This window comes from Micropterus salmoides, unplaced genomic scaffold, assembly GCF_014851395.1.
Source record: "Micropterus salmoides isolate LMB-PRFRI ecotype aquatic unplaced genomic scaffold, ASM1485139v1 Ms_hic_scaffold_13, whole genome shotgun sequence".
Lineage (NCBI taxonomy): Eukaryota > Metazoa > Chordata > Actinopteri > Centrarchiformes > Centrarchidae > Micropterus > Micropterus salmoides.
Window position 1 is genome coordinate 34,479,410 of NW_024040374.1, and position 22,973 is coordinate 34,502,382.

The 22,973-nt window shown below is 40.9% G+C and overlaps 2 protein-coding genes across 2 annotated transcripts in view; both read left to right on the plus strand.

Moving 5' to 3' along the window:
* On the plus strand, positions 1–2,058 carry LOC119901309 (trafficking protein particle complex subunit 8-like; the record flags this gene model as incomplete). Its single annotated transcript, XM_038716927.1, is given in 4 exon segments — positions 1–30; positions 322–546; positions 967–1,072; positions 1,965–2,058. Coding segments are annotated over 4 exon segments (438 nt in total), but the record flags the coding sequence as incomplete, so codon positions are not given.
* A 51-nt stretch (positions 2,059–2,109) lies between these two features.
* Positions 2,110–22,973, plus strand: part of LOC119901308 (trafficking protein particle complex subunit 8-like) — a 30,472-nt gene continuing 9,608 nt past the window's right edge. The window contains exons 1-13 of the mRNA XM_038716926.1: positions 2,110–2,155; positions 3,144–3,316; positions 3,459–3,533; positions 7,431–7,536; positions 8,409–8,566; positions 9,646–10,070; positions 12,544–12,700; positions 12,821–12,917; positions 16,078–16,146; positions 16,238–16,296; positions 17,433–17,630; positions 19,984–20,085; positions 21,614–21,753. Of these exons, the coding sequence (XP_038572854.1) occupies positions 3,164–3,316; positions 3,459–3,533; positions 7,431–7,536; positions 8,409–8,566; positions 9,646–10,070; positions 12,544–12,700; positions 12,821–12,917; positions 16,078–16,146; positions 16,238–16,296; positions 17,433–17,630; positions 19,984–20,085; positions 21,614–21,753 (1,739 nt within the window). The 5' untranslated portion in view covers positions 2,110–2,155; positions 3,144–3,163. The remainder of the gene's footprint in view (positions 2,156–3,143; positions 3,317–3,458; positions 3,534–7,430; positions 7,537–8,408; positions 8,567–9,645; positions 10,071–12,543; positions 12,701–12,820; positions 12,918–16,077; positions 16,147–16,237; positions 16,297–17,432; positions 17,631–19,983; positions 20,086–21,613; positions 21,754–22,973) is intronic.

A 22,973-nucleotide genomic window follows, 5' to 3' on the forward strand; every position in this document is an offset into this window, starting at 1 on the left:
GCTGGTCATCGTTTCAGCAAAGCAGGACAGGTGAGCTGTTTAGCAATCATTGATCCTTGTGGTCTAACTTGACACTGTGCGAGGATCTCTAAACAAGTTATATGCGGTGATATGCCTGTCTATGACACAGTGGTTGTCCCATTTGGATTTAGAGTCTGCCTCCTACCACCTTCCAAGTCACTCTGTCATGTTTCTCCACACTATTGATTGAGTTACTGTTAGCTTCCTTCATTTGTGCTCCTCATTGGTTGCCTTGTGTACCTCACAACCTCTTTTTTTTTTTTGTCCTGCCACTTGTCGTCCCTACGGCTCTGCGTGTAGAGGAGGCATGCACTTCGATGTTACTGCCAAGCCATGCAGGTGTATAAGGAAAGGGGCTGGTCTTTAGCAGAGGACCATATCAACTTCACAATTGGTCGACAGTCCTTCACACTTCGCCAACCAGAGAATGCTATAATAGCCTTCAGACAGATCCTGACCAATGACAGCAGGCAGACGGCCACACAGCAGGGCGCCTTTCTCAGAGAGTATCTCTATGTCTACAAGGTAACTACAGTTTGTGACCATGTCTCTATGCCAAATATGCTACTTTTTATTACAGGAGACTGTAGTAAAGTAAAAGTGCCCACCATCCACCATCCATCCATCGTCAAACCGCTTATCCTGCATATAGTGGGGGCTGGAGCCTGTCCCAGCTTACATCGGGCAAAAGGTGGGGTACACCCTGGACAGGACCCCAGTCCATCGCAGGAAGTGCCCACATGCATAGATAAAAAACAAAAAGCAAAACATCATACCCTAATAATTATGTAGACCAGACACAGACATACATAACAGTATCACCAAGTGACTGAAGCCATATACAGTCACTGAGTAAGTGCTTAGGAAGTACACACAACAGAGAGATAGGTTCAGAGGTAAAACACAGGTTGACACTTAAATAATGGAGGTGTGTGTGTTTTTCAGAGTGTGACAGGGGGAAATGAAGTCAGCCTCCCCCAGCTGCCTCTGCCCTACATCCACAGCTCAGCCACAAGGGTCTACTTTGGACATGAACGCTGCCTTGCAGAAGGTAACACACTGTTTAGTAATTTGTGATCTCATTCAAGCTTGACTGAAAGAGTGGGGCTTAGTCCTCGTCACCCGTGACCATTTGTTTGGGTACTTGCTCAAGGTTTTTCATGCATCACACAAGCATAAACACCACTTAGGTCCCAGCTGTAAGGGTTCATTTTAAGCCCCTTTTAGACATGCGCCCCTTTATGTTAATTTGATGATGCTCTCTAATAATTTAAAAAAATGAAAATGATATGGACTGTATTCATGGTTTCACTTTGATAAGTAGGGGCAAGTGTCCCTCACACTCAAGATGTTCATCATTTAAGGCTTCAACGCAAAATAAGTCCATCAGTGATGCAGCCTGCGAAAAAACAAACTTTCTTGCTTTCTTAACATTTTTAACTTATCTCTCTCTCTAATGTCTTTTTTCCCCCTTTAGTTTTTATTGATGTTTTCAACCTTTATAAACATATTAAAACCAACAATCTTGCATACAGACAAACAAGTCTAAATTCAAAATGAAATAAAACAAACGTATTTGCCAGTTCCCAGTGTAAATTTCGCCAAACAAAAACATGGCTGACCGTAACAAACTGATATTTCTTTGCCAAGTCTGCACTCCTTTGAATCGTCAGCATGGCCCTTGTTAATTAAAAAGATGTCCATTCTAATGAAAATGAGTGATACATACATGTTAACTGTGTTCCCGTCTAGCTATATCCAACGGTAGTCTGCAAAAGTCAGTAAATGGTTAATATATTTAAACATAAAAGTAAAATACAGTAAAATATTTTCTCTGTTTTCCACAATGCCTTTGGCTGTTTTTAAGGAAAGACTTTATTATTTACATTAAATATAAAAACTAATTATCTGTTTTTCACTTAATTTATGTCTGATGTGCGTAGGGGAAAAGCAGGCAGCAACTCATGTGTCCCTAGACCAGGAATATGACCAGGATTTGGCAGCTGTGTGGTGCCACTAGAGGAGCAGCTTGTGGCTGCCGCCAATCATGGGGCCATCCCTGTAAACTTCCAGCCCACCCAGTGCCTGAACAGCCAGACAGACAACTTGCGCCACCCACTAGCTGTAGTAGAGGGTAAGAGGACATCAGCAGGCACAGTGAAACTTTATTTTAATGGTACCTAGGCTATTATTTAGAAATACTCTGGAACTATGTACTAGGTATTTTGGTGTTCCGACATATTGTTTTAAAGAGGTGGTATTATGCTCATTTTCAGGTTCAAAATCCTATTAGGGGTTGTACCAGAACAGGTTTATATGGTTAAATAACAGAAAAACACCATATTTTTTTCATACTGCACATTGCTGTAGCTCCTCTTTTCACCCTGTGTTAAAGGCTTCGTTTAAGCTATGGAGTGATTCATCTTGTCTCTAAATGATCTTTTTTGGGAGTTGCACATGCGCAGTTCCTAATTAAAGACTAATAGCCAATCAGAAGTAGAGAAGGGTGGGTCAGCGAGAAGCCCGTAAGCAGCTTACATTCAGCTGGAGGCTACATGTTGCCGACCAGCTTGGCAACACAGACTGGAGCAAGAGTTCAGAGTGGTGAGTTATTAATCTGTAACAAAAGTATTTTTCATCCATAAAGTTTTAACTGAGCTCTGTCTCTACATCACAGTAACAACTTCATGTCCACTGACTGCCTGGAGGGTAGCTAGTGTTTGGAAGCGAGAGGACGTGTGTGCTGCAGCTCAGAGTTTTTCCACTGTGTTTTTGATGGCGTGTCAGACTAATGCTTGGCGAGTGTTATAGGAGGCGCATTTAGCTCAGGGATGAAAGGGAAACAGCTGGACTGCAAACAAGCTGTTTCAGGCAGTTCAGAGCAGAGTTTTCTGTGGGAGATGGGAAGTCCCTTTGGGCTGGACTTCGGGCTTTTTCGCTTTGCAAACCTATTACCACAAAAAAGGTGTAGAACTCAATAAAGGAGAGGGAAAAAGCATAATACCACCTCTTTAAAGAATGCTTGTCATAGTATAAAAAAATATGCCACCCCATCACTATCTAATCAAATTGAACTGAATTGTGCCTGCTCAGTATACCCTCTTTCTGTCTTTGTCCTGCAGAGCCAATCATAGTGGAGGTGATGTTTAGGAACCCTCTGAAGGTTTCTCTGGCTCTGTCCAACCTCTCACTCCTCTGGAGGTTCACTGCCGATGGTGTGTCTCCATTGAAGGAGAAGACCACTGAAGAGTTGGCAGGAGAGGCCATCACCAATGAGGAGACCATGACTCCAGGGGTGGGCGGAGTAGACAGATTTCCTCTTAAAGATTGTGCTTTTTATTCAGCTATGATGGATAGATGCAACAAAAACCCAAACTACGATTTTCATGATCTCTTCTTTTTGTCATGGTGTCTTCAATATCTGTTTACTTTTGCAGATGACACAGAAAGATGATATTGTCACCACTGAGGTAATCCTGGAGTTTCATATGGGTCCAGAGGAGACCAAAATGGTAAGGTGCTCACTTGACTCTCTGAAGGTAAGTGGGGGTGTTTGACCAATCAGAATCAGCTATTATTGGTCTAGTCGGTGTACACATAAAAAGAATGTGACTCCGGTTCTTCGTTGGTCTCAATGTACTTACACAGGAATACTGTAGAAATACAGCTAAAAACTGCTAAGTGTAAAGCGAGTATGTGCTACAATGAGCTGTCTCTAGTATCGCCAATCCCTCCTGGAGGGGTATCTCTCCAGGAGGGGTTGGCGATACTATAGACAGCTAGATTTTGAAAGTACCCAACTGAAAAGAATGCTTAATTTTTTTAAATTATTATGCATGCATGACAAAACTTGATCTGTTCTATACGAACATTAAGGAGAGCTTCTTTTCAAGGATGAAGACAAAATTAAAATTGCTCAAAGAGCTAAAAACAATCAGACAGGGCAACTAAAAACATAGGGTAAGGTGGAGGGACAGATGTCAATTAGAAATACTCGGGTCCCTCTGGGATGGTATGAAATCCATTACTGGCTATGGAACCAGTAATAGGAGCCCCCTCAGCTCTGGGATTAATGTTGATGAAGCAAATCATTTCTTTGCTAGGTTTCATTACCTTGACTTTTCTGCTGCTCACAAGAGCATTCTTTCATCTCTGGCATCATGTGGTCAGGAGGTCAGTAGCCCAGCTATCTTCTATTCTATTCTTCTATTCTATTAATTTTGACGCCGTCCGACAGCTGCTGAAACTTCTCAAACATAATAAAGCAGCCAGACTGGATCCCCGCACCCTGAAAGTCTGTGCCGACCAGTTGTGTTCAGTACTTCATCTTCTCATTGTCATCATCAAAAATTCCAGTGATATGGAAAACTTCTTGCCTTGTACCAATTCCCAAAAAAAGTAATGTGTCCTGTTGTGACGTTATTAACTTTCACCCCATAGCGCTTACTTTGCATATCATGAAATCCTAGGTCACTTGTCTAAACAAGTGTCGGCCTTTCAAGATCCTTTGCATTTTGCATATAGGAGGGGTAAAGGAGTTAACGACACTCTCATTTTATGCTGCATAGCTTTTATAGTAATCTTGAATCAATGGCCAGTTCACTTTTCATGATTATGTTTTTTGATTTTTCTAGTGCTTTTAACACTCTTCACCACACATTTTAGCCCAAAAATTAATTTATTTTAAATTACACAACACCACTACTCCTGGATTTTAGATAAGCTCCTGTTACATCCCATCACAAAACAGGAGCACCACAGGGCACAGTTTTATCCCCTTTTTTATTCACCCTCTACACCGCTGATTACGGGCATATTAAGGTGTATTGCCACTTTCAGAAATTTTCTGATGACACTGCCCTTGTTGGTCTTCTTAATAGAGTTGATGACCAGGCCTGTAATAATGAAGTTGCCTCTTTTGTGAATTGGAGTCAAACTTTTTACAACTAAATGTTGGTAAAACAAAGCTGCATTATTGATTATAGGAGGAAGGAGTAGGTTCTTCCTGTGATCATCATAGATCAGCAAATCGAATTTGTCTCAACATATGAATATCTTGGTGTTTGCCTTGATAGCAAATTAGGCCCAGTCATGGCTGTTTTTCCTAAGGAAATGAAGATCCTTTGATGTGAGCAGAATTTGCTTTATACTTTTATCAAGGCACTATAGCCAGTGTTCTTTTGTTGTGGAGGCAGCATTACTAGTGATGATAAAAATAGGATCAATAAGTTGATTTAAAAAAGCTGGCTTTGTGATTGGCCTTACCCCTAATTCAGTGGAGGTCATCTTATGAAAGAGAACGAATGCCAAACTAAAGAATATCATGGATCTTGTAGGCCATCCACTCCACATTGTCCTTAAGACACTTAGTTGTTCCTTTTAGTGGCCAACTGAAGATGTTACGGTTTTCTACTGAACCGCCATCCATGCAGATATTATTCTTACTCTGTTTTCCCATGATAACAGGGTAATTATCTTGAGATCTCGAGATAACTAATGTTGTTTTTCCGTGATAACGCAGTAATTTCCTCGGGAACTCAAAATAACAAAACAGTAGTTTAACACATGGCTCGGAAGGAACGTTTGTCAGTGATAATTTCAAAGGGGTTTTCAGTGTCACTGGTTAGCTCAGTTGGTAGAGCACAAGACTAACTCTCAAACGGTTGCGTGTTCAATCCTCACAGAAGACCATTTTATTTCCTTTACCTTTTTTATAATCCTCTTCCACAAAGATTTTACGAGACTCTTTCACATGCTCACAATAAAGCACATGCTAGACTGTGTGCGTTCTAGGGATTGTCCACATCCATCAACCTATGGAATTTTACCATCATTCCCAGGCAGAGGATATTCCTGCACCTCTCATTCAGGGGAATCTACGTATTTAACGTTACACATTTCCTGATGGCTCTTTCAGAATATTTTACGTTTGGAAATGTATGATTGGATTCCCCTGACTGTCTTCATAACAACTTTGTTGAAGAGGTGATGAGGATGATAAGAAACAAAAATTAATTAGAGGGGAAGTCGAACACGCAATCCTTGGATTACGAGTTCTGTGCTCTACCAACTGAGCTAGCCAGTGATACTAGAAATTTTTCTGAAATTATCCTAAAGAAACGCACCTGCCGCCCACTGTATTCTATGTCAGAGCCTTTGATTTATTGATTTCTGTCAAGATGTAAGGAGAATTTCAACAAATGCTTCTAAAATTAACTGCCTACCCTCAGCTTTAGGATCCATAAGTTTTGTCTTATGGATTTAGTGGCACAAGTGGAGCAGGGATCATCAGCCTGATGAAGTATCAAATCCCCAGCAACAACTGGCTAGAATGGTTGAAAACATAATCCTCAATTGCTTGTTAAACAATCATGTCAAATAAGCTGGTATGCTGTTCAATAAAACTGTCTGGCCATGTCTGAAAATTTCCGACTTTAGCGACTTACAGACTCCATACGTTTTCATGCATTCAAGGAACTAGGTCACTCACAGGATCACTTTATAGGGGAAATTGGACTATGTTTGTGTGCACAGTAGTAACATGGTGTAGCTGCTACTGTAGTTGCCCTGCACAGAGTTCCATCATAAATTTTCCTGTACAGACCAGCTTCTGGCTTCCTGGCTTGCTTGCCTGCCCTGTCCTCTTCCGTAGCGTCTTCAATATAAACAATATTTCTCATACAGTCCCACAGCCCCTTCAGCCCCCCACAGCAGTTCTTGAATGCTTGTGTGTCACAGGCAGGCTGGCAGATGCCTTAGGTCCATCACACTACCGCATTTAGATGGAGAGTGTAATTAGTTAATGAACAGCTGCAACAATTTGCTCTCCCAGGCTTTGCTCCCCCACCTCTCCCGTCTGCAGCTGCCAACCATGCCCACCTCCACGCATGGTTACTGTAAATTTTGCATTTAGATGCAGCAGGTCAGCAGTATTATCCATGTCTGAACTCTATCGGTACATGCTCACTTTTAAAAAGTCACATAGAATCCAGAGTACATAGTACCTGGCCAACAATTCCGCTTTCTCCAGAAGAAATCTAGCAGGGGAATCAGGCTTCTCGAATTCCTTCCCCAGTTAGAAAATTAGGTTTCTTGTATATACAAAGGTTAGGAAATTTGGTTAATGCAGAAAGTAGACAGTAAAACTGGTTACTCCTGAGCGCACATCTGTGTGTGTGTGTGTGTGTGTGTCTGTGTGTTGTCTGTTTGTGCTGTGTGCGTGCACCCCAGATGCTCATATATCTGCTTACATCTGGAATAGAAATGCATAAAGAGCAACTCTTGGAAATCTCCAGCAAGTAATTATCAGAACTGGACATTCTTTGGCTCCTAAGATACATAAGATACATCAGGCTGAACAAAAATGTAGTTATGTTGCTGCTAACGGTCCCTGTGACATTTGATCTCAGGCTCGGCTCAGGCTGCTGCCACATAGAACTGGCCAGCTGAACATTGTGGGTGTAGTGTACAACCTGGCTGCAGCCTCCTCTGGACAGATGGCTCCCAGCACTGAGGGTGAGGCATACAGATGTGTCTGCTGATATTTGCTTTTATTGTCGGTTGCTTTAGTATCAGTTCATACTCATTTCTGTGTCAGTAGATGCTGTATGTCGTAATTTAATTTGTAATTTCTTTGTAATTTTTCTTCCTGAAGGGATAGTTCAGGTTTTTTTAAGTGGTATTATATGAGGTACTTATCCACAGTCAGTGAATTACCTGCAGTAGGTGGCGGCTGGCGGGTCCTGAGTTTGGAGAAAGAAAGAGTTAAGTAGAGAAGCTAAGCAATGTACTGCTGTGGACAGGGTTGGCAGCAAAACGTATTTTAGCCCCCTAAAAGAAGGCTCACTAAAACAATGACATTATATTTAGAATATATTGAGCTCTAATCCTTGCTATCAGACAGCACTTTCCTTTGGAACTACATTTTCTTCAGTTCTCCAACGCATAAGCGCAACTTAGCTGCATGCTGTATAAAGGAAATAGGTGTTTGATGGCAAGGTACAGTGCTAAAATATATTCTAAATATAGTGAACGTATATTTTTTTCCGGTGCTGACCCTGTCCACAGCTGTACATTGCTTAGCTTCCATGCCAGTACAACTCTCTTCTTCTCCAAATTGGGACATGCTAACTGCTATTTACTGACTGTTGATAAGTGTCTAATACAGCCCCACTTCAAAAAACCCAAACCATCCCTTTAATGGAATTACTGTCTTAGGATCAAGAACAATGTGAAAGGAACTGTTACTTTTTCAACTATCTTTTTGTCAGGTACAATTTTTTAGAGAAAATATTTATGAAAGAAAACAAAAATCCCAGTGATGGACCATTCGGGAGGTTTTGTGCTTTACTGCCGCAATAAAAGTGTGGATTTCCTCTGGTCCACAGGCCAGCAGACTTTTGATCTGATGGTGGTTCGGGGCAGACAGGACTTAAAGATCCAGGGCCCAAGACTCAACCAGACCAAAGAGGACAAGATGTTGGTTCGACATGGTCCTGATCGACGCCTGGATCCCATCATAACACCACCCATGCCCCTAATGGAGGTACGATTGACTACTGACTGTAGAGACACTCATCCTGCAATGCCAAATCTAGAGACTATGGAACAGATTTTTATTGCCTCAAACACAGTCTGAATGATTTAATGTTGAGTATGTGCTGATACTGTCATTAAATGCAATTTACTTCTGACATTTCCCTACATAAAACAACTGCATAATAAGGCATGCAATTTCACTTTCAATATTTCTGACTGCTGATTAGCTCTCCATCAAGAAAATGAAGCATTCATCTCAGCTGTCCTTGTTATGGTGTCTCTCATAGGTACAGTTCAGTGGTGGGGATTTCTGTGAGACGGGCAAACTCAGAAAAGGAATAACAATGGTGTGATAGTTATTCCAAAACATTTGATTCCGCTGCTATTCAAATGCACCAGAGACTTTTACAATTAGGCTGCTCAACATATGTAATAGAAGGCATTAAACATTTTCCTGGGAAATGAAAAGGAGGTGAAGTGGCACAAGATGACTCAAATAAAGATGCACAAAATAAACAAGCCAAAATCACATCATCATAAAGCTAACCATCTCCTGGCTCTAGCTTCATATTTACCACTGGGATGAGAGTGGTATCATCTTCTCATCGAACTCGGGGCAAGAAAGCAAATTAACATATTTCCCATGATGTCGAACTATTCATTTAACTGCAGTTTTTCTTTAATTAATGTAAATTCAAATACCGAGCTGCCATATCATCAGCTACTTACGTTAAGCTATTGAAACTACAACTACGTGTCACAAACACAAATCACTGCCTGTGCAGCATTTCTACTTTGAAAAGAGTTTAATGTCAGTCAGAAATGTAGTGAGCCACTGCCTCAGGCTGAATAGCAGCATGAGGTAAAGTAAAGTAAAAAGCAGTGCTTTACAATAAAAGACAAAGCCGTAGCCATAGTAGTAAAACAAACAAAACAAATCTTCTTTGACACTATAAATAGAAAATGCTAAAATAAATAAAAAGGTTATGCAGTTATGCCAATGCTGCCTGTTTGTCAACGTGTGTGTGTGTGTGTGTGTGTGTGTGTGTGTGTGTGTGTGTGTGTGTGTGTGTGTGTGTAAATCAGGTCTTCTTCTTGCAGTTTCCCACTGCTCTGCTGTGTGGTGAGATCAGGAAGGCCTATGTTGAGTTCTGTAATGTCAGCAGTGTTGCTTTGTGCGGACTTCGAGTGGCATCCACACACCCTGATTTCTTCACTTTTGGTAGCCATGCCACAACACCCCTCACACCGACCTCAGCTGAAAACTGCTCGGCCTATAAAACCTTAGCCACACACCCCCAGCCAGGCTCAGTGGCATCTGAGATTTTGGTTTCAGCTGAGGACTTCAGCCAGCCGTCCAGTGTGATGGAGATCCCAATACATGGCAGCACGCTGCAACCGGGGGAGTCCACCCAGCTGCCTCTCTGGCTCAGAGGACCAGACCAGGAGGGAGTCCATGAAATCAACTTCTTGTTCTACTATGAAAGCACGGAGAAAGGAATCAAAATCAGGTAAACATTTAGGTAATCTGAAGAGAGTTGAATTGGCTTGAAGGCATGCATTATGTTGTAAAGATACAAACTACTAATTTTAGCATCAACATTAGCAGCCTGTATCAAAAAGGAAAAACTCATATACAAACCCCATTTCCAGAGTTGGGATATTTTCCAAAATACAATAAAAACAAAAAACTGGGATTTGTTAATTCATGTGAACCTTTATTTAACTGACAAAAGTATAAAGAAAAGATTTTCAGTAGTTTTACTGATCAGTGTAATTGTGTTGTTTTTTTGGAAATATAAACAAAGTTAGAATTTCATGCCTGCAACAGACTCAACAAAAGTTGGGACAGAGTCAAAATAAGTGCACAAACAATAGTAAAGTATACAGAAGTAATTCAAGTAACACCTGTTTGGAAGAATCCACAACAAGCAGTCTAATTAGTAACTGATGAGGTGTCATGATTGGATATAAAAATAGCTTCCAACAAAGTCTTTGCAAGTAAGGATTGGTCATGGCTCACCTCTATGTGCCAAAATTGAGAAAATTGTTGGTCAGTTCAAAGGGAACATTTCACAACGCAGGGTTGCAGAGGAGTTAGATCTTTCTCAGCCGTACATAATATTGTAAAAAGATTCAGGGAATTTAGAGACATCTCAGTATGTGAAGGACAAGGTAAGAAACCACTGCTGAAAGTGCGTGACCTTTAAGCCGTCACAACACTGCCTAAGAAAGTGTCATGCTTCTGTGACAAATATAGCCACATGGGCTCGGCTGTACTTTGGAAATCCGTTGTCATTTAACACAGTCTGCCGCTGCCGCTCCAGAAATGCAACCTGAGGCTGTATTACGCTAGGAGGAAGCCAAACATCAATTGTATGCAGAATCGCTGGCGGGATGTCCCCTTGATGGACTGAAAAACAGTGGAAACCATGTGCTGTGGTCAGATAAGTCCACATTTCAGCTTGTTTTCAGGAAAAATGGACGTCGAGTTCTCTGTGCCGAAGATAAGAGACCATCCAGATTGTTATCAGCAAAAGGTGCAAAAGCTAGCATCTGTGATGGTATGGGGGTGCATCAGTGCCCACAGCACTTGTGAGCTGCATGTGTGTGAAGGTACCACTGACTCAGAGGCATATATTCGGATTTTAGAGAGACATATGTTGCCATCCGGGGACATCTATGCTTATTTCTGGATTTCATTGCTAGGCCTCATTCTATCCAGGCTATAGCAGCGTGGCTTTGTAGACACAGAGTGCATGTCTAGACAAATCTGACTGGCCTGCCACCAGTCCAGATTTGTCTCCTGTTGAATGCCTGTTCACCCTGCTGCCTTCTGGGAAGAGAGATAGAAGTTTCCGCTGCCATACCACCAGACTGCAGAGCAGCTTTTTCCTCCAAGCTATCAGACTCTTAAACTCTAAGGGTGCTTCTCAAGTCTCTTATTTATCGTTTCCTCGCTCCTCGCTTGAACCGGAAGTTGCTCCTCTCCACCAACTTGCAGGCCGTCCCAAAGCTCTTATTCGTGCTCCAAGGATCGAGGAGCAATGAGCGAGGACACACCAGTGCATCCTTCTCGGAAGTCTTTTACTAATCGACACGCCCCCGTATTGGGTGGCCGTTAAATTCATTTGAAATTGAAGCTGCAGTTGATCGGAATGATCTGATAAATCATGACCGATAACATTAAACTCAAGTGCACTCAGTGCACTTAGAGTTCATTGTAGGTCTGAACAAAAAGCCCCACACACAACTTTCTTCATTTATTAGAAAGTTTTCTTTCTTTTATTTCTCCCATCAACTTTACTATGGAGACAGTTAAAGTCAGAGAGTCTGGCTGTCGGTCTGTCCGTAAGAAACATGTTTTACAGAATGTATGGTCATTTCTATTCAGTCACATGTGAGGCTGGTCCTGTGTTTTAAACACATGTCTAAGGAGTCGGACAAGTCACTAAACTGCACTAAATTCTCTAATGAAGCAAGCAAAGGGAAAGAAAGCCTGCACATCCAGCCATCTCACCTACTGCTGAAAGTAGCCGGCGGCTCCGCAAGTAAAATCAGCTGATGAAAGAATGAATGAAAGCTGCTTAGCAAAAAAAAACGTTGGATTGATATGATGGAACGCAGTGATCGATGTGACTTGCAAATAAAATGTATGCAGTAAAGCATATCAGAAGAGGAAATAAATGGAAATCCTAAAACTGAGCCCTGACTTTATTATGAGTTACATCATTTCAATTTCCCTGACACATTTAGACTAATGAATCCACCAAGACAACATGATTATATTCTGGGTTATTCAATAACAAATTCACAATCAGAATCATTAAATATAAATGCAGATAATACCTGCATTGTGCCAGTAGAAATGGTCCTGTGCCCACCCCCCCGATGTCATCGTCCACCCCAGTGTTTAATTGTAAACATCAAACATGGTAAACACATTTTCACAGATAACTCTTCCTCCTCTCTCTTCATATGAAGTCATCGGGTGTTGCGTCACACAGTGTTTATCTGTGCCAGTCGCTCTCTGAGTGTGCAGGCGGTGGCCTGCCGCAGCAGTGTTCCTCCACATCAAAGTCAGGATGACAAAGGCAGCGGTGGAACACTGGTCTTTATTGATGTGGAGAACATTAATACGGTGAGATACACAGCATGCCACACTCCTCCAGTACATACTTAAAGTGTGCAGCTTTTTGCTTTTTTCCATCTGAACAACCTATCTGCCCAAACTTTGTTTTAATCTGCATTCTCTTCCCAGAGTGAAGCTGGTGTGCGTGAGTTCCACATCATCCAGGTGTCCAGCAGCAGTCAGCACTGGCGCCTCCACAAGTGTATCAACCCAGCCAAGGATAAAGGTGTGTATGGCACACTGAGTCGTCTTTGCTTCATTTCTCCTATGGTCTATTTTTAATCTATCCTTTTTGTGTGTGGGTGGGTGTGTGTGTGTGGGTGGATGTGTGTGTACACAGCTGTATGTAGCGTGAGTGGTGAGCACAGCTGAACTCTCCATTTTAACAGAACCTTTCATTATATATAAATGATAAAAACAGCCAGGTGAACAAATGAGCTGCAGTTTATACTGAATATTGCTCTTCCCCAGTTCAATATCCGATTGCTTAAACCCTGCAATAAATATTTCTCTTTTATTGCTGGGTCTACTAGCCTAGATGTAACAAAGTAACAATAACTTGCTTCAGTTGACCTACGCTATGAGAATAAAGACAGAGCGCTCTCTCTTTTTCTCTCACTCACACACACAAAAACAGGCAATGGCTTACACACAAATCACCATTATCCCTCCCCCATTGGATTCTCCCTCACTCATGTCATTGCCAGGAATTCTTGGGTATTTATCCTTTTGCTGTTCTGCTTTGATCTATTAAATACGTAGCTGTAGCTCGTGAAATGACAGCCTGCTTATCAACAGATGTTTAAACAATTGGCATAACACAAATGCTGCCTTCTTACCTTGTCCTTCACATGACTTACATTCTGCACGAGACCTCGTTAAAGCAGTATTATGCAGTGCACCTGAATGGAGCAGCAATGAAAAACAGATGTAAAACTGATAAAGCAGACTTTGCGCAAATCAACTTTGCCCAGCTGATGAGACACCGGCATACACAATGACAGTAATCAAGTCACTCTCGCGCAGAGCTGGAAGGCCCCACCTCACTCTCATGTCAAGGTTGATAGCGAATGATAATGTGCAGCCACAACTCAGTAGAATAGATGTGGAATCATCAGCCAGTACAAGCACAGTTTATCCACATCCAGCCTCACACAGTACTAGCACAGACCCAGGTGAAACACGAGCAGCCTTAGCCAGTACGAGCACAACCAGAGATGTACAGCCAGCTACAGATACAAGCAGCCCAGACACTAATGGAACTAATCATGGTCAATAATAAATTGCAGATGGATTAGGCAGACTGCCTTGATTAGTTAACGGTTTAAAACAAGACAGTAATGTGAAATCAGCACAAATGTCTTGGTTCCCGGTTTTCAGGTTGAGTTATAAATCAAGGCAAAGCCAGATCACTCCTACAATTAATATTATCCACAGCAAGACACAAGACATACTCACATGTGTCCATTTGTGAAAAATCTTAAAACCTATCTAAAAAGAGATTTAGATGATATCAGGTAAACAAATAGGTCTGTGGCACGCTTGTTGTATGACTTTTTTTGTTCTCAACATTGCAAGATAGTATTTTGAAAATTGTCACTATACTCAGTTTAAAGAATGTTCAGTGTGTATTTTCATGTAGAACCAGTAGATGTTAATTAAACTATTTTCTATTAATTAAATCTTAATTGGACAGCTTTGGTTTGCTCTGAAGTGTTTTCTAGTTTTAAATGGGCCATTTTTTTATTTTGACCATACACATTTAATACATCCATATACATATTTTAAAAAGTTCCAATCTGGTGTTTTGGTGTTTTACATTTGTAATTGATGTGTCTTATGGTCTTAATTGCAGTTCATAAATATTAAAATACATAGGTAGTTTATGTAAGACATGCGTAACAGTTAATACAAGTCTGCATCATCAGTACAATGTATTTATGATAACAACTGCATAAAATTATTAATTTTATTTAGTGTCAACCAGATGAAGTACGTATCATCAAGTATACTATTTTATTCTAACTGTACACAAAATAGCACAGTTCAACAACTACAGTAATAGATTTCCCCTCCCCCCAGGGTAAAAGTAAGAGCACCATAAAACGTAAAGCTGATACTCGCACATTAGTTTTTATTATGGGTAAGTAAATGGATACTCCAGCCAGTATTAGACGACCAATAATTTTGCTGAAGCCAGATTCCACAAACTTTGAAGTGTTGTGATGTTAATACAGCGTATCATTAGCCAACACTCAGATACAGACGGTCAGTTTCAGGTTGCCATGGTAATTGATTACGTCCAACTATTAACCCCACCCCCATTAATTGTTTGAGAAAGAACGTTAACCAAAAATGTCAGTGTAAACTGCCTGTAGGAAGGCCGCAGAATTTTGTGGGGAAGGACCCCCAGACCCTCCTCTTCACTTGTGTCCCCTCCAACCAATGCTCTGGACTTTCAAGAAAATTACTCCATAATTCTCTACAATGCAAGAAAACAGTATATATTTGGCAAACGGTGTGGCTAATCAGCATTGTATGGAAATGACTCAGAAAAATATGAAAAATCATAGAAACGTCAAAATACACTGGAGGAAGGCTTTAAGCATTAAAGACTTAATTTTCACCAGAATGCAGGAAATGATCTATATAAAGGGAAACACAATATTCTGGTGGCAGGTGACACTTCAAAATATAACAAATGTATTGAATATAAAACAGTAAGGCTTTCAAGCATTCTGTAGCCATTACTTTTATAGAAAATATAAAATATATTGCTTTTATATAACAAAAAAGCAATATAAATATGATAATTTCTAATTTAATTAACTAAATGCTGAGGCAGCACATGATTTAGTCTTCCTCCTCTTTTTTGTCTTTGGTGAATTAACCTCTTTAAATGTGCATGTGGCACCTTTTCACCTCAATGACAAATGAATTCATACTAATTCAGTTATAAACTCCTGGCCTTTAATAGCTCCTGTTTCAGCAGGTTTTCTGCTCATGCTCAAGGCTTTCTGCACATTCAGAATCTCTCCCACATACCTGTTCTTGGATGTGTCCAGAAAAAAGTTGCCTCTCAACTCAAAGTAACACTTATCTATTATTACTTTTGGAACTTTTAGCCATATCTCATGACCTTCATGAATAAATGGAACTGGCTAATGTGTCATCGAACCTTGGTGATGTGATTACCAGAGGTTGTGTATCTAAATGTATACTTAGCAATAGGCCATTCCAGTGTTACTGCTACATGCACTTAAGAAAAATGGCACTATGTCATTCTATCTATACAGAGCTTACGCCTGATATTTTTCCCAAGACAAACCTGTTTGATGTTAGTATTAGTCACAGCTTCTCTCTCTCTCTGCCCTCTCCCTGTCCAGACTGTAAACTCACCAGCAGAGAAAGAGCCAAGCTGTGTTTCAGGGCCACACGATGCAGGCCCCACCAAGGTAATTCATACTGTTAAAACAAACACATGATTGTGCTTTGGTTAGATTTTATTAAGCACTAATTTGGCTGTGTTTTGTCTCTTGTTTACAGATACCTCGGATGCCGTGGAAAAATACACCTTTGCAGACCTGAATCTGGGAAATGAACGGGTAAAGTGAAATTCAATTCAATTTTATTTATATAGTGCCAAATCACAACAACAGTCACATAGTGCTTTTCATAAAAGAGCAGGTCTCGACCGTACTCTGATAATATTTACAGAAACCCAACAATTCCCACCAAGAACAAGCACTAGGTGTCAGAGGCAAGGAAAAACTTCCTTTTAAAAGGCAGAAAGGGTGGGCGGATATCTGCCTCGACTGGGGGTGAAGGAGAGAGGAAGAGACAGCCATAAAGAGGGAGAGTGGGATGGAGGGGTAGGTGGGGAGCAGCCTACACACAGAAGTACAGACCGTAAAGGTGACGTTGGTACAGACTGAATCAATAATGGTACAGATATTTATAATAATGTTTATGATAATAATCGTAATGTTAATGATAATAACAATAGGACTAGTAACAATAATTGCAACAGAAGGTGTCGAGCATGAACACGGGGGCAGCAGCTGACTCGGTTTAAGAGGCAGGTTGATGGTTGGATGAAGAAATTATTGAAGTTAGTTGATAAAGATCGAGGGAAGCAAAGCAGGCTAAATAAATATCAGGTTTTATAGCTGTTTCCAAAGATCTTGAATTTAGTGATAAGTCGGTGCCAGTTGAGGGCAGGTCCTGGTGAACATTCCCGGCTCAGTCGGATAAAATCTGACCCACCTTTCTAGCTCTGTACCTTTAATGCAGCGCAGCGAGCCGGCGTATTGGCATAATAATCCTGGAAAATAAGGCAGTGTGGATACCTCTGGTGTGTGTTACTTTGTCAGACTAAATTAAAGCTATAATTAACTACCTTCTCTGTAGCGCAATTATGTATTCAGTGTTGGAACTGACTGTGAAACAAATCTCCCTCTGGAACAGTAAAGTCAAAAAAAAAGATCAAGTCAAAAGATTCACATGATAAAGCAGTGGCATATGGGTGCACTGACTAATAATATTACTACTTAATGCAACTTTATCAGTAATTTTTGTCTGTGTGGCTGGTGTTATAAAATCTGGGGCAGTGCACTGACTGTAGGGGAAAGTTAGTTAAGGGAAGTCAACAACCTGGCATTCCTTGGTCATGTATTTTCTGCTCTCTTTGTCTACCCAAATCGGGTACTATTTTCCTCACCTTGCTACTGTCTCTATGCAGATAATCAGTTCTTCCACACCCTGTGGAGATTTCTTCTTCCGTGGTTGTCGGACCTCAGAGTCTCAGCGAGTATATGTGGCATCATCCAGGACATCCTCCAGCAGCAAGACTCTCATCAATGAGGACAGAGACTCTGACATCACCCACATTGTCAAGAAATGTAATGAGCTGGACCTCAACATAATCGTCATCTGGAAGGTACTCAACAGAGCCAGATCTTAACCAGCTCCATGACATAGTGTCAGGCTTAGAGAAGCTCGATAAGTCAGAGAGCCTGATTATGTTGGACTCCCTTCTTGATATAGTTGTTGTGATATAGACCATGGACAAGACATAACCTTTAGATCTAACCAAAAACTATGAAGGTATTATTGGAGCAAAACAATTGAGTACCTGTGGCAGTGGAATTTGTAGTTAGAGAAAATAGTCACATGTGTATCAGTAAATTTGAAGTTACAGAAAAATAGTTTAGGAGTTGCAAACTTGTAGAAGAGTTTTCCTCTCCCACTAATACAATAGTTACAGTGGGTACGGAAAGTATTCAGACCCCTTTAAATTTTTCACTCTTTGTTTCATTGCAGCCATTTTCCAAAATTATATTTCTCAGTAATGTACACTCAGCACCCCATCTTGACAGGAAAAAACAGAAATGTAGAAATCTTTGCAAATTTATTAAAAAAGAAAAACTGAAATATCACATGGTCATAAGTATTCAGACCCTTTGCCGTGACACTCATATTTAACTCAGGTGCTGTCTGTTTCTTCTGATCATCCTTGAGATGGTTCTACACCTTCATTTGAGTCCAGCTGTGTTTGATTATACTGATTGGACTTGATTAGGAAAGCCACACACCTGTCTATATAAGACCTTACAGCTCACAGTGCATGTCAGAGCAAATGAGAATCATGAGGTCAAAGGAACTGCCTGAAGAGCTCAGAGACAGAATTGTGGCAAGGCACAGATCTGGCCAAGGTTACAAAAAAATTTCTGCTGCACTTGAAAGAAGAACCCAAAGGTCACTGTGGCTGAGTTTCAGAGATGCAGTCAGGAGATGGGAGAAAGTTGTAGTAAGTCAACCATCACTGCAGCAATCCACCAGTCGGGGCTTTATGGCAGAGTGGCCCGACGGAAACCTCTCCTCAGTGCAAGACGCATGAAAGCCCGCATGGAGTTTGCTAAAAAAAAACACCTGAAGGACTCCAAGATGGTGATAAATAAGATCCTCTGGTCTGATGAGACCAAGATAGAACTTTTTGGCCTTAATTCTAAGCGGTATGTGTGGAGAAAACCAGGCACTGCTCATCACCTGTCCAATACAGTCTCAACAGTGAAGCATGGTGGTGGCAGCATCATGCTGTGGGGGTGTTTTTCAGCTGCAGGGACAGGACGACTGGTTGGTTGCAATCGAGGGAAAGATGAATGCGGCCAAGTACAGGGATATCCTGGACGAAAACCTTTTCCAGAGTGCTCTGGACCTCAGACTGGGCCGAAGGTTTACCTTCCAACAAGACAATGACCCTAAGCACACCGCTAAAATAACGAAGGAGTGGCTTCACAACAACTCCGTGGCTGTTCTTGAATGGCCCAGCCAGAGCCCTGACTTAAACCCAATTGAGCATCTCTGGAGAGACCTGAAAATGGCTGTCCACCAACGTTTACCATCCAACCTGACAGAACTGGAGAGGATCTGCAAGGAGGAATGGCAGAGGATACCCAAATCCAGATGTGAAAAACCTGTTGCATCTTTCCCAAAACGACTCATGGCTGTATTAGATCAAAAGGGTGCTTCTACTAAATACTGAGCAAAGGGTCTGAATACTTATGACCATGTGATATTTCAGTTTTTCTTTTTTAATAAATTTGCAAAAATTTCTACATTTCTGTTTTTTTCTGTCAAGATGGGGTGCTGAGTGTACATTACTGAGAAATAAAATGAACTTTTTTGATTTTTGGAAAATGGCTGCAATGAAACAAAGAGTGAAAAATTTAAAGGGGTCTGAATACTTTCCGTACCCACTGTAAATTCTTCATTCTAGGCACAAATTATTTTTTAGAAACACAAATGAAGAAACTCATATGCTTACATTTTTGCTACAGCTGCTGCAGAAGTCATGGAAAAAATGTGCACAGGCAAAAATCAGTATGTGAATTCATGCCATGAGAGTCGTACGCCTGTAGAATAATTTCTCACAAAATAAATGTCTTGGATATTTTACTAGCACAAACACTTGAATCTGGTTCTACTGGTTTCAAATGCTATTTTTTCCGTCTTAAGTTCCGCACGCTCTCACTTTTGCGCCATTTAAATCAGTGAAATGTGGCACAAAAGTGATTTGTACCTGTAGAGCCAGGGATGGGCACTGTTGAGAGATCAGAGAACCCTTTTGGCAAATCAGTGCAAATCCAACCCAGCAGTTTGGAAAACATGATTTGATGCACTGAATTTCATAAGTGTCAAGTAATGGTAACCGTTCATTTTGAAGGACTGTGAGATACCAGTTCGTATCAAGTATTGGAAAACTCCAGTTTGTGATGTGTCTGTCTGTGTAGGCCTATGTGGTTGAGGACAACAAACAGCTGATCCTTGAGGGCCAACTCCATGTGGCGCTGCAGACCATTGGCAAAGAGGCCAGTTCTCTGACTGCCAGAGAGGTACGGTATGCACACACATACACTTTCTCTGTAACTCAGTGAACATGCTTTAATGGTTTATCTAAAATCCAAAACATGCTCCAAGTTCTACATAATATGTATTTTCCCTAAAAATACAAACAAAGAAACAAACAAAAAAAAAAACAAGTTGAAAACAATAAAGTAGGCCATCAGAAAGATGATGTGGGATCCACAGTGGACAACAGACATTGATAAAATAAAAAAAGAAGGTTCACTTCAGTCTTCCAAATAAATCAAAATGAGTATCATTACTCAATTCAGTTCAATTTTATTTATATAGCGCCAAATCACAACAACAGTTATCTCAAGGCGCTTTTCATAAAAGCTAGACCGACTGTGCTATTATTTACTAGGGCTGAACGATTAATTGCATTTGCGATATTATTGCGATATGATAAAACGCGATTTTTCTAATCGCAAAGGTTGCAATTACTCACATGACACGCAAGAGTAAACCCGTCTGCAGGGGAAGCATCAACTTCGTACGTTACGATTTATCTTGACTTGTTGTACAGTGGTGTTAAGCTTGACAGAAGCTGGCACTACAGAAACTTAAGAGTCACACAGGGAATGAAATTGGCACCCCACCACCTGCGGGTAACATGGTGGTGTTGGTGGTTTAATTCGTCAGGTCATCTACTGCTTTGACGGAAAGAAAAAATACATAACAGAAATACAGGTGTAGTAAGGTAAGAATATTGAGGCAATTGGCGCCTTCATCACACACACAGCCACCAGTCAGCTAAGGAAATATCTATGTAATGGCGTTTCAAACCAAACTCACAAGTCCGAAAGAGGCGCAGTCTGTTCCGAGTTATAGCCAGTGCTTACCAGAATCGGAGGCTGGGAGGGTGGGCAACTCGGGTGTTGTCGGAGAATTACTAAGCTTGTCTTAAACATGAGAGGCGTCACTTGGTTTTATTTTCGTTGACCAACTTTTGAAATGAACCTCAAACTGAGTATTTTGGAGTTTTTTTGGAGGAACTGTGGGTTTTGTATTGAGCGCTTACTGTAGTGAACTTTGTTTTTCTCCTGGGCTGTAGGTAGGCCTACCTGATGATATAATCTCATATTATTTAATGCCATGACTTGACTCTCAAATTATCTTTCTCATTTTATTATAATTTGATATTTCTTCTCCACTATTGCTCATAATAATAATTCATGCAATACATGCATCACCTAATTTCATCCTAACACAGGCCTGACCTACATGAAAGAACAGTATATGTTTAATCTATCTAATATTGTGTTGGTCATACTATACACTTGATTTATTGCTTAATCGCAATATTGGTAAAAATCGCAATTGCAATTAGATTATTTTCCAAAATCGTTCAGTCTTATTATTTACTGAAACCCAAAAATTTCTCAAAATCTGATGTGACGCTTCAGTAGGGTTTTATTTTGAAAACTGATTGACGGTAACTATTTTTTATGGCCTCATCCAGAGCAACTGTTCTGCACTGTAACTTTAAGTGTGTGTGTGTGTGTATGTGTGTTGCAGGAGGCGCAGGAAATGGTGCTGCTCAAGTTTAAATCAGAACTGCCTCCCCCAGTTGTCCTGCCCTCTGCAGAGCTGTCGCAACTCATCAAAATCAACCTGCACTACCCTGAGACCTACACACATTCGTTTGTCCAGGCTAGGTGGGACGCACGCACACACAAACACGTCTGTTATGGAGACATCTCATTAACACAATGCATTCTCTAACCTCTTACCCTAAACTTTACCTATTTGTAACCTGAGCCCTAAAACCATTACCATTGTTACCATTAACACTATTATAAATATCTGTACCATTTTTCATTTAGTCTATAGCAACATCACCTTCACTGTCTGTACCTCTGTGTGTATATTGTGTAGGCTGCCTCCCTCCCCTCTCTCTCTCCTTACATCCCTCTTTTTCTCTCTATTCCTCTCCTGTGCTCTCTCTCTCTCTCTCTCTCTCTCTCTCTCTCTCTCTCTCTCTCCTTCACCCCCAACCGGTCGAGGCAGATGGCCGCCCACCCTGAGCCATGGTTCTGCTTGAGGTTTCTGCCTCTTAAAAGGAAGTTTTTCCTTGCCTCTGTCGCCTAGTGCTGCTCTTGGTGGGAACTGTTGGGCTTCTGTAAATATCATCACAGAGTACGGTCTAGACCTGCTCTTTTATGAAAAGCGCTGTGAGATAACTGTTGTTGTGATTTGGCGCTATATAAATAAAATTGAATTGAAAATTGAATTGAATTAAAACAAAGTCTTAACCTTCAAAAAGCCTCTCTACCTGTGGGAACGTCAGTTTTTGTCCCCACAGTAACACGAGTCCCCTTCGGTTAGTGTGCATTCACACCAGGATATAAAAACATTAAACACACACTCTCACACTCTCTCTTGGGGCTGTGCATTTTGACCAAACTTTAAATTAATCGTCAGCAGGCTTCTCTCGTGTAAGTTTTATTGTTGGACTACTACAGAGTGTCCACACACAATGTAATACAAATAAACACAACCCACGATTACTACTGTGGTATGAAACCAAAGAAAACATTTTGCAGTGATTTAATTGCAATAAACAGATCAAAATGTTGCCAAAATAACTACAACATGATGTCATTTTGTTAAACACATGAATTCATGCTTTGTCAGGTCTGCCGGCAAGACAGCAGGACAAAAACTTTTCAAACAAACGTTTGTTTTCTGAGTTTGGATTGGTCAGGGCTATGCTAACTTGTTCACAATAAAGAACTACTATAGCTGTGAATTTGCTACGCACTTCGGACGTTGCATGAAGGTGTTATACGTCACTTCCTGTGTCCCCTTTGTGGCGCTATGACTAGAAATGTATATAGACGTATAGATGTGTAAGGTGGGACAGTTATCAAGCACG